General features: G+C 42.1%; 1 protein-coding gene across 2 annotated transcripts in view; it reads left to right on the forward strand.

The window, feature by feature from the left end:
- The window catches only part of SPON1 (spondin 1), a 744,565-nt gene that overhangs the window by 563,911 nt on the left and 168,507 nt on the right, over positions 1-12,147 (forward strand). For both annotated transcript variants that reach the window (XM_073576349.1, XM_073576350.1), the window contains exon 8: positions 3,761-3,962. In XM_073576349.1, the coding sequence (XP_073432450.1) occupies positions 3,761-3,962 (202 nt within the window). The remainder of the gene's footprint in view (positions 1-3,760; positions 3,963-12,147) is intronic.

A 12,147-nucleotide genomic window follows, 5' to 3' on the forward strand; every position in this document is an offset into this window, starting at 1 on the left:
ATCACCACATTTTGAGAGCTATAATTTTTCCATATTTTGGCCCACAGAGTCATGTGAGGTCTTGTTTTTTGTGGGACGAGTTGACATTTTTATTGGTACGTTTTTCGGGTACATTTTTTGATCGCATTTTATTCCGATTTTTGGGAGGCAGAATGAATAAAATCCAACAATTCATGAATTTCTTTTTTTGGGGAGGGGGCCCTTATACCATTCCACGTGCGGTAAAATTGATAAAGCAGTTTTATTCTTCTGGTCAGTACAATGACAGCGATACCTCATTTATATCATTTTTTTAGGTTTTGGTGCTTTTATATAATAAAAACTATTTAATAGAAAAAATTATTTTTTGCATCGCTTTATTCTGAGAGCTATAACTTTTTTATATTTCCGGTAATGGAGCTATATGGTGGCTGTTTTTTTTGCAGGACAAGATGACATTTTCAGCGGTACCATGTTTATTTATATCCGTCTTTTTGATAGCGTGTTATTCCACTTTTTGTTCGGCTGTATGATGATAAAGCATTGTTTTTTTGCCTTTTTTTAATGGTGTTCGCTAAAGGGATTAACTAGTGAGACAGATTTATAGGTCAGGTCATTACGGACACGGCGATACCAAATATGTGTACTTTTATTGTTTAGATTTTTTTTATTCAAATATTAATTTAATGGTAGCATAAATATTTATTTTTTAATTATTTTTTATTTTTTTATATTTTTACAATTATTTAAAAAAAAAATTATTTCATTCTATGTTTTACACTGTGTCCCACTATGGTACACTCATTTTGTCGGCTGATCGCTTATATAGCATGCAGATCTGCATGTCATTTAAGCTGTCAGTTCTGCATGTAATTTCTCACTAACCTCAGAGACTTCCTGACATGCACTGTGCATGACAGGAAGTCTCTGAGCTCTGGTAACCCGGATATTATCATGATGACATCGGGTTACCATGGGAGCAATCGGGATCCATCGTCATGCCGCGGGGTCTCCGATCCAAAGGCAGAGGGGCTGTCACAGCCGACAGCCCCTCTGCCTGCTCCCTGAATGCTGTGATCATGTTTGATCACAGTATTCCCGGGGTTAATGTACCGTTAGTGGTCCGTGACTTCTCCTGGCACTTAGTGCCGGGTGTCAGCTGTGACAGCGGGAGCGCGGCTGATTGCATATGACTTTCTCTTCCGTCCATGGTCATTAAGGCCCAGAGCACATGGACGGAATAGTACGTCCATTGTCACACAGGGGTTTTTTTATTTTTAGATTCTGTCTCTCACAGTTTAAGTGTACCTGCGATAAAAATTACAGACCTCTCCACTATTTGTAGGTGGTAAAACTTGCTAAATCGTCATTATATCAAATACTTATTTTCCCCACTGTAAATGTACACACTATTTTATGCCTTACTACTGTTACACAGCAAAATGGGTTTTTACCGATAATATTTTTTCGACCGTCATACTCTGTGATTCATAACTTTTATTTTTTTTTCTTTTACTGAGGTTTATTAAGGCTTTAGTTTTCCATGTGAAGATATAGTATTTATTGCTACCCTTCTGGGAAACAAACAATTTTGTTTTATGATGTTTTATTTTATTTTATGGGGGATGGGATGAACTACAACTCTGGCATTTTTTTTCTTTTTTTGTGCAGCTTTTATTGTGCAGAATAAATACCAATATAGTTTTATAGTACACATCTTCACGGATGCCACATTAGCAAATTGGTGACTTTTTAGGGTTGAAACTATGATTTTGATGAGGTTTTTTTCACTTTTTGTGAAAAGACTTAAAAAATGTATAGACTTTTTTTTACAATATTTATTAGTCCCTCAAGGAGACTGGAACATTTGATTCTGTGATTACACACATAGTACACTGCCCTGCACACTTGCTACATACTCTTTCAGTGTAAGATTGACAGGTAGACTGTCAAATACCCACCTCTATTGAGGTCTGATAAGCTGTAGTGTATTGCAGACCTGGAGGCTATTGTCGGGCCTTTGCTTGCCATAGGAATCAGAAAACCTCACCCTCAAACAGAAAACCTCACCCTCTAAGGCTGGGAGTGTAGTACTTGCGCCGACTGGGGGGTGGTCCCTTTCGGCTGCGGAACAGACGGGAGACAGACACAGAAATCCATTCAATCAGGTCCAAACTTTATTGGGTGTCCTCTTGACATCCACAGCAGACACAACAGCTTCTGCTCCCTAGCCTGGGTACCTGTCACCTTCCTTCAGCTTCTGTTCAAGAAGACCCCTGGGTTCCTTCACTGTGGCTGCCGTTAGGCCTACGGCCACAGCGCTTCCCCCGTCCGAGTCTGTCTGATGCAACACCAACTCAATATTCGGTGTCTAGCCGTCCTGTACCCCAGACCTCCATTAGTCACTGCCGTCCTGTCCTGCAGCTCTCCTCTCAGGGCCACCCCCTTCTCCTAGTCACCGTCTCTTTCTCTTTTGTCTTTCCCAAGCTTCTCCTTCCTCTGTCCTCTCCTGAGCTCTTCCCACTTCTCTCCTCCTCCTGGGTGTTTGCCCTTCCCCTGGGACTCTCCTTCCTTATATCTCCTCTTTCTGGAAATCCCCTTCTCAGTCCCGTAACTCCGCCCACCATGACTATGCAGTTTCCCTAGCCTAAGGCTTGCTGTTAAGTCCTCTCACTACTCTATGTCCCCATCTTGTGGCCAAAACCCAGGACTACACCATCTTTCACTAATTCTAGCTGTTATCCCACACATCTACATACAAGTCAAAATAAAGCATTGTATACATCATCCTTTTCGCATTCCCCTCTTTATCAAACAGGTCCATAGGTCAGTCCACCCTGTACAGGATCACACTACCGTATGTGATGCGAGAAACTCGCACGAGTCTCTCACATCAACACCCGGCACTCAGGACTGGACATACATGCAGCCACAGCTCCGGTCCTGAGTGCCGGTGGCAGTGCTGGGTGTTGATGCGAGAGACTCGTGCAAGTTTCACGCATCACACATGGTAGTGTGATCCCGGCCTAACAGAAAACCTCACCCTTTAATAGAATACCTCACCCTCTCTTCAAACTTCTCATGTGCTGCAGTCAATGCTGGCGGCATTATTGTGGGGATAAACAGCTGGAATCCGTGAGGACATTGATCCTGGCAGTTACAGCACGAGCCCTGTTGTGTTTTTCAGTCAAACTCTTCCACAAAGTGACATGTGCTGATGACAGATATGTACATTAAATAGTATTAAGGGGGTAAAACGCTTTAATACCAGTTGAGCATGTTTTAAAGACCCATGTCTCCCAACTGTATTGTTTTGAGTATCTGCTACCCAACAACGGACACTCTCTGCCCATTTTCTTAAAACTACTTTGAAGAGGATGATGTATCATGTGAAAAGTAATATCATTTGACGATGATCTTAACAACATGACAATATGTTGCGTTTGCTAGTGTCTTATAATTGTAACCTAAACATTTTTCGGAACTTTCTAACAGATGAATGGAAATACATATTGCAATAGTTCCTGAGCTTGTATTGTGGCCATCCTATTGTTTTATTAACAGCACATGCATCCAATATACCATGTGCTTCTTCAAATATTCAAATCTAAGCTAAAGATCAAAGGTGTTTTCTAAATATTACTTGCTATAAAGGGCAAAGGTTACATACACAGTAAATTCTTTCACAATACCATGCTAAGATTGAAACTTTATTTTTTACTTAAGAGAAATTGTATTTCGACTTCAATTTGTTTGTTTTTTTTGTTTTTTTTTTGGGCAGGAGAGCTGCTCCATCTGCTGAGTTCTCAGTTGACAGGACTCGACATCTGATGTCTTTCTTGGCCATGTTGGGTCCAAGCCCAGACTGGAATGTTGGGCTGTCTGCAGAAGATCTATGTACTAAAGAGTGTGGCTGGGTCCAACGAGTCATCCAGGATCTAATCCCATGGGATGCTGGCACTGACAGTGGGGTCACTTATGAGGTATTTCCATGTTTTAAGTAAAGAAAGCTGTATCTGTTCTCTATTTCTGGTTTTGTAATGGTTTACATTCAAGTATGACTTTGCTTCTTTGGGTATTTGTCCTTCAATAATCTAATTAAAGCTATTTAAGAACAATAAAAAATTGTATGTTTGTGTTGTCTATCAACACTTTCTTGGCAATGGTCAGTGAAGTCAAGGAGTGGAACAAGCTGCCACGAGAAGTGGTGAGTTCTCCTTCAATGGAAGTCTTCAAACAGAGGCTGGACAGACATCTGACTGGGATGATTTAGCGAATCCTGCTTTGAGCAGGGGGTTGGACCAGATGGCCCAGGAGGTCCCTTTCAACTCTACGATTCTATGATTCTAAGTCCTAAATCTTCAGTTAATATAACTCAATTCTACCTCAACAATCTAGGGAAGTATACAATATCTGTGCCTGGACTTGTGTTATATTTCAAGAGACTTTCTTGAACACTGGGTAGTAACTAGGGCTGTTAAACAGCTCCCTCACAGCTCTTCTCATCCGTGTACCTGATTAGGTTTTGCCTCTACTGAGAAATGAATACAAGTAACCACAAAGACACGTATGATTGCATTTACTTTAATCACCTATAATTCATCTCTCCCTTATCATGGGTTAATGTAGAGGTGGTACTATGAATGTGTATATAATTAATTTTGTTTCATGTTATCCTGATTTTCCTGCCAGCCGCACCTGCGCAGTAGCAGCTATTGGTGATCTGATAGCTGCTATTACACAGGTGCCAGCAGCACCATTTTGATACAGAAAAAAATTCCTCTTCCAAGATGGCGCCACCAGCGCCCGTGCAATTGCAGCTACTGAGCAGGCACTACTGACGCCATCTTGGAGAAACATATCATTAGTTCAAAATTGAAAATAAAGATTAAACAACAACAACCACAAGATGGATTTCATCAACTAAGGAATCATTTTAATCAGTATAACGGTTCCAACCTGACACTGTCTGTAGGTTACTGAGCACAAAACTGCTATCAATTTCTCTGTTTAGGTTTTTCCCCTCTCCCCTTTTTGCAGAGGACGGCTCCTTTAAAACAAAAGCGTTGCTCTAAGCTCTTGTTAAGAAAGTTCAAAGTCAATGAGCACAATACAGAGAGCAGCCAGATGCAGTCCTTTTTTATTTTTCATAAAGATGATTGACTCTGTTAAAGTCTCAGTCCCGTAATCCAGCAGGAGAATGCCTAAACATGTGCAAAAAAACTTGGAGGAGGGACTCACACACAAAACAAACTTATTTAAATGTGACCTTGCTTGCCATTACCAATATCTTCTCATCACAATCAGGGCTTCTTGCCCTTTTTTAAGAGACACGGAACAGTCTCTTTATTTTTGTTTATTCACTCTTTAATCTGTGCAGCAAGCACAACTTGGTTTGGTTGTCAATGTTCAAACCATCCGCTGTCAATCTCCTGCATCCTTGTGACCAGAGTAGTGGGCCGCTTTCTGGCCCTGTGCAAAAATAAACGTATGTCCAGAAGATGACCCGCTGGAGGATGAGTCTCCACTCTCCCTTCTAACTCCCTGACTGCCGGGCTTGGTGATAGTACTGCACTTTCTGTCTGGAGCCTAGACACAGCAACAGATGCTCTCTTCGCCTGTCTTATCACTCTCCATTGAATGGAACCTGCCAGTTTCACGGCTGCTTACGCTTTACGATCCCTGACCGTGTCCATTCTACGGTTACTCATAGGTTCTGGTAGACGATGTTACCGCTGTCCAAGTAGAAAGAAGAAGCTGTCGAGCTCGGGTTCTTCGTTCGGTTCCTGGAGACCTCCAGGATGTGCTTCTTCCTCGGTGAGCCACCACTTTCACTCCACGTGGCTGACACCGCCGTGATACTTGACACAAGTATGTTCCATCAATACTGGTGACACATCTCGTAATGTCGCCGCCCTGCTCAACATGTGGTTTCCTTTTTCCGGACTTCCTCCTTCCGTGGGTGGAGCCGCTTCCGTTTCCTCGAGTAAGCCTACTTGAAATGCGCATTGGGGCTGTGGGTCAGGTGTCACATGGGGATAAATATGGGTAAAAGTGGCTAATATCTATATGGCAATATTTTCTATATTCTTTACATTTAATTATATGTTACTATGTTACCCTAAACCAGAAAATGTCCCTACTATAACTACTCCTACCCCTCCCAACTGGAAAAATCCCTCATAACCTTAGCTATTCTTATACTAATCAAACAGTGGGTACGGAAAGTATTCAAACCCCTTTACATTTTTTACTCTTTGTTTCATTGCAGCCATTTATTAATTTAAAAAAGTTCTTTTTTCTCATTAATGTGCACTCTGCACCCTATCTTGACTGAAAAAAAACAGAAATGTAGAAATGTTTGCAAATTTATTTAAAAAGAATATTTGAAATATCACATGATCATAAGTATTCGGACCCTGTGCTCAGACAGTCATATTTAAGTCACATACTGTCCATTTCCATGTGGTCCTCCTTGAGTTGGTTCTACTGCTTCATTGGAGTTCATCTGTGTTTAATTAAACTGATAGGACTTATTGTGAAGTCACACACCTGTGTATATAAGACCTCACAGCTCACAGTGCATGTCAGACCAAATGAGAATCATGAGGTCAAAGGAACTGGCCAAGGAGCTCAGAGACAGAATTGTGGCAAGGCACAAATCTGGCCAAGGTTACAAAATAAATTCTGCAGTGCTCAAGGTTCGTAAGAGCACAGCAGCCTCCATAATCCTTAAATGGAAGAAGTTTGGGAACACCAGAAGTCTTGCTAGACCTGGCCGTCCAGCCAAACTGAGCAATCATGGGAGAAGAGCCTTGATGAGACAGATAAAGAAGAACCCCAATATCACTGTGGCTGAGCTCCACAGATGCAGGAGGGAGATGGGAGAAAGTTCCACAAAGTCAACTATCATTGCATCCCTCCACCAGTCGGGCCTTTATGTCAGAGTAGCCCAACTGAAGCCTCTCCTCAGTGTCAGAGATAAGAAAGCTCACATAGAGTTTGCTAAAAAACACATGAAGGACTCCCAGACTATGAGAAATAAGATTCTCTGCTCTGATGAGACGAAGAACTTTTTGGTGATAATTCTAAGTGGTATGTGTGGAGAAAAGCTGGCACTGCTCATCACCTGCCCAATACAATCCCAACAGTGAAACATGGTGGTGGAATCATCATGCTGTCTGGGTGTTTTTCAGCTGCAGGGACAGGATGACTGGTTGCAATTGAAGGAAACATGAATGTGGCTAAGTGCAGAGATATCCTGGATGAAATCCTCTTCCAGAGTGCTCTGGACTTCAGACTTGGCCAAAGGTTCACCTTCCAACAAGAAAATGACTCTAAGCACACAGCTTAAAATAACGAAGGAGTGGCTTCAGAACAATTTTGTGACCATTCTTGACTGGTCCAGCCAGAGCCCTGACCAATTGAGTATGTCTGGAGAGACCTGAAAATGGCTGTCCACCAACGTTCACCATCCTACCTGACGGAACTGGAGAGGATCTGCAAGGAGAAATGACAGAGGATCCCCCAAAAAAGCTTGTTGCATCATTCCCAAGAAGACTCATGACTGTACCAGCTCGATAGGGTTCTTCTACTCAATACTGAGCAAAGGGTCTGAATACTTATAACCATGTGATATTTCAGTTTTTCTTTTTTAATAAATTTGCAAAAATTTCTACATTTCTGTTTTTCTTTTCAGTCAAGATGGGGTGCAGAGTGAACATTAATGAGAAATAAAAATGAACTTTTTTGAATTTACCAAATGGCTGCAATGAAACAAAGAGTGAAAAATTTAAAGTGGTCTGAATACTTTCCATACCCACTGTATTTAATTTTCCTGTAATTAACCAAATCCTAACCATTCTAACTACTCTAATTCCTACACTCGTACTTTAGTTTCTTAACTCTTTGCCTAGTCTCATAAAAATTCACAACTGTACATTACACATCTGTATTCACATACTATGTTACTATGTTACACTTAAAATGTACCTATCTTACCAGGAAGGGATGCAGGCTATGAATTGATCCTGAGACACCCTTACATATATATCACATACAATACACTGAGACTGCTGTATATGCATCACGTAGGAGACACTGAGACTCTGCTGTATTCATCACATTGTTTATACTGAGACTGTAGAGTATGAATCAGGGGAGCAACAGTTTTATGTAAATGATCTATCATTTTTGGCACAAGATAGCAAGAGAAATATAATGAGATTGTGCCATCATGGGAAATATAGTCTGCATTAGGGGAACAATATCAGGGGGATACGAAATCAAGATGGCAAGCAACCCATTCATAGCACAATAAGTAATGCAGTTACACATAAAGCTTGCACAAAATCTCCACATTATTCTTTAAAGGGATAATTCAAAACCAATATTGATTTTCACTCTGTTCATTTATTTTAATAATATAATCGTTTTTTATTAATATGGTTTACTTTAAAAGTCCCTACCCTTCCCTCTATAATCTAACTGGTTTATTTTAGTTTCCCATTGCAATATGTTTAAGAAGTGTACAAGTGGTAGAAGTGTCAGCGTGTCACTGGATATTACATTGGCTCAGCAGCTTTAATTCAGGTAATATGTATTTGGGGAGGGTTTTTGGCAGTTCATTGTCAGCACCGGTAAATAGCTAGTGGCACATCTTATTGGAATGAGGGCATTGCACTCTGTAAGGACTTAATCTTTATTGTGCTCCACTATCTATACCTGGCGGCCGTTGTTTATTTAAGCACTAGATCACTTTGCAGGTGTGATTATTCACAACTTAGAAATTCAATTCATTGCTATCTAATCAGAGGTTTCTATGTTATTTGCACTATTGTGCTGTATATTGCTGCTATTGGAAGTATTTGAACAGAGTCTCTATTTGGATATTATATATTATCATCATATTAATATATTTAAAATAGAGTTGAGCGAAACGGGTCGGTCAAATTCAAAAGTCGACGACTTTTGGTGAAGTCGGGTTTCGCCAATCGAAACCCGACCATAGCGTGAAGTCAGCCATGAGGTCGCCGACCTGCGCGCCAAAGTTGCGTTTCCCATTATGCTTCCAGTGCCTTTTCTCAGCCAATGATCAATGACGCACACTGTGGGCAACGTGATGACATAGGCAGCGGCCCCCACCATCTTATATATGGGCATTGCAGTAATTGGCTGGCTTTGTGTGGCGTCACAGTGGCTATAAAAGCCCTGAACGCCAACCACCATCTTACTTCTGCCGATCTTAGCATAGGGAGAGGTTGCTGCTGCTCGTTCTCAATAGGGAGAGTGTTTAGGCAGGAAACAAAAAAAAAAATCTGCTTCTGCTATTAGCGATTTTCACTGTACAACACAACAGTTAGTGTGCAGTGACAGGGGAGGATACTTTTGTGTGCAGCAGCTCTGGTGGTTATTAGGCTGCCTTATAAGGCTACCTGATAGCTGCATTGCTATTTGCACACTGCTGTGCAGACTGCTTTTTTCAAAGCAAAAATACTTTTATTCCTTTTTTCTGCACAGTTAGCGAGCGTTCATTTTTTCACACACCGTATAGAGCTGTACGCTCCTCACACACTACCGTCTACCGGCTGGTATCACAGACAAATACATGCTATCTGTGTGTGACTCCATACAAAGATAGACAGAGATTTTCATTTTTCCATCCATACACCGTATAGAGCTGTCCGCTTGTCAAACAGTATCCCATATCTGCTGTTTGATTACGGTCAAATCGATACAGAGACAGCGTCTGTGTGTGACTCCATTAAAAAATAGACGGATAATTAAAATTTTCCATCCATACACCGTATAGAGCTGTCCGCTTCTCATACAGTACCATATCTCTGCTGGTATTTTTGGTACATTTTTCCAAACATGAGGAAGTCTGGTGGAAGAGGCCCCATACGTGGGCGGGGGGGCGCAGCCTGGTACTGATGGTGGTGGTGGGGCATCTGCTGGTTATGTCAAAAGCACAATAGCAGCTAAGGAAGGAGGTGTTGAGCCTGCATCATCATCTGGCACAAGAAGGCCTTTAAGGTTCCCTTTTCTGGGAGTAGGTAAACCACTTTTAAAGCTGGAGCATCAGGAACAGGTTTTGGCTTACATTGCCGAAACAGCCTCCAGCTCTATTGCCTCCTCTTCTGAAGTTTCAAAATCTGCAAGCACTGAGTCGTCAGTGCAGGCTTCTGGTCAGGAACAACACCTTTCCTTGTGTCCTTCACCCACACCAAAAGTGAAGGATGCGGCAGGCCACACTTCAGATTACTCCATGGAGCTGTTTTCTCATACCTTGCCTGGGTTATCAAGTCAAATCCTGAATTCCCCAGTCCAAGATGAATCTGACATGGAGTGCACTGATGCACAGCCACTGCTAGATGATTCTGCTGGTACATTCACCAACAGCACTCCCCTCGCACTCTACAGAGCTAGAATCTGACTCTGATGAAACTCAGGTGCCCCTTCCCGCATACTAGAGACCTTACACAGTGACACAGAGGAAGGTGCTGATGAAAGTTCTGGTTCCCTGAGCAGGTAGGGGGGCATACTCGTGGGCGACGGCACTGGCACAGGGCCCCTCATAGTACGCAAAAGTGTCTCTGCCGGTGGGAGGGCCCACTCACCGTCAGACACACCGGCGTACTATGAGGGGCCCTGTGCCAGTGCCGTCGCCCATGAGTGGGCCCCCCTCCCCCCCTGCCTGCTCAGGGCCACTGCACTTGCAATACTTACCTCTCCCTGCTCCACCGCCGTGATGTCTTCCGCGTTTCCTGACAGTGACATTCAAGTCAGAGAGTGTGATGACATCACGTCTGTATGCCCTCTGCCTAAACAGTCCAAGTGCAAAGAGCGGGAAGATGTTGACACTGAGGAGTCCAGAGTAGAGCAGTGCCCAGCGAGGAGAGGTATTTAATTTTTTTAAAGGTTGGGATCAATTTTTTGGGAGCACTATACACTGGAGAATGAGATATGGGGCCCATCATACACTGGAGCATCATCCATTGGGCCCATGATATACTGGAGCATTCTAAATGGGGCAGATTATATATGGAGCATTATTTGGGCCCATCATACACTGGAGCATCATCCATGACTTCCATCATATACTGGAGCATTCCAAATGGGGGACATCAGACAATGCAGCAGCATTTACGGGGCCAATTATACACTGGAGCATTTTACATGGGGCCCATTATATATGTAGCATTATTTGGGCCCATAAGACACTGGAGCATCATCCATGGGGCCCATCATATACTGGAACATTCTAAATGGGGCAGATCAGACACTGGAGCAGCATCTATGGGGCCCATTATACACTTGAGCATTAGAAATGGGGCCCATTACATATGGAGCATTATTTGGGCCCATAAGACACTGGAGCATCATACATGGGGACAAAATATACTGTAGCATTATGTGGAGCAGATCATATACTGTATGGAACATAATATGGGACCAATTATTTTGTATGGAGAAATATATGGGGCTCATTATTCTGTATGGCGCACTATGTGGTGGCCATAATACTGTATGGAGTAATATACTGTCCTTTTTTTGAGCTATTGTTGAATTTAAAATAGATATCAGTCATGTCATGTAAGAAGTGAAGTATTTTTCATTGTACTATACCACTATTTCTCTGCCGTATCGGAGCATCATTAATTGTGTTATGTATTAAAGGGGCCCACTGACACTCTTTGGCCCGGGGCACAAGAAAACCTGGAGCCAGCCCTACCCCCCCCACAACTTTAGCCAAATAACCCCCAGTTTTCAATGCATAACTATTATTATAAAGTAAATTAAGGTTGTCAAGCTTAAGTAATAAGAATTGATGTCATTGGCATTGAAATGGGCACTGTAGGTGTGTTTCCTTTCCTCCACTCACTGCTGACTTTGCTTCCCCATTGACTTGCATTGGGTTTCGTGTTTCAGTTGGACTCCGACTTTTGCCTATAGTCGGCCGATTTTGTTCGACTCGACTTTTGAGAAAGTCGGGTTTCATGAAACCCGACTCGACCCTTAAAAAGGCAAAGTCGCTCATCTCTAAATTAAAAGTTTATGGTATATATATTTGGATATGCTGATTGCAGTATGATCAGAAATATTGATTTGGATTACATATAAATTAATTTGGGGTATTTGAATAGAGCCTCTGTTTGATATTTTATA

The sequence above is a fragment of the Dendrobates tinctorius genome, unplaced genomic scaffold (assembly GCF_039654945.1).
Source record: "Dendrobates tinctorius isolate UK_male_01 unplaced genomic scaffold, ASM3965494v1 ptg000048l, whole genome shotgun sequence".
Lineage (NCBI taxonomy): Eukaryota > Metazoa > Chordata > Amphibia > Anura > Dendrobatidae > Dendrobates > Dendrobates tinctorius.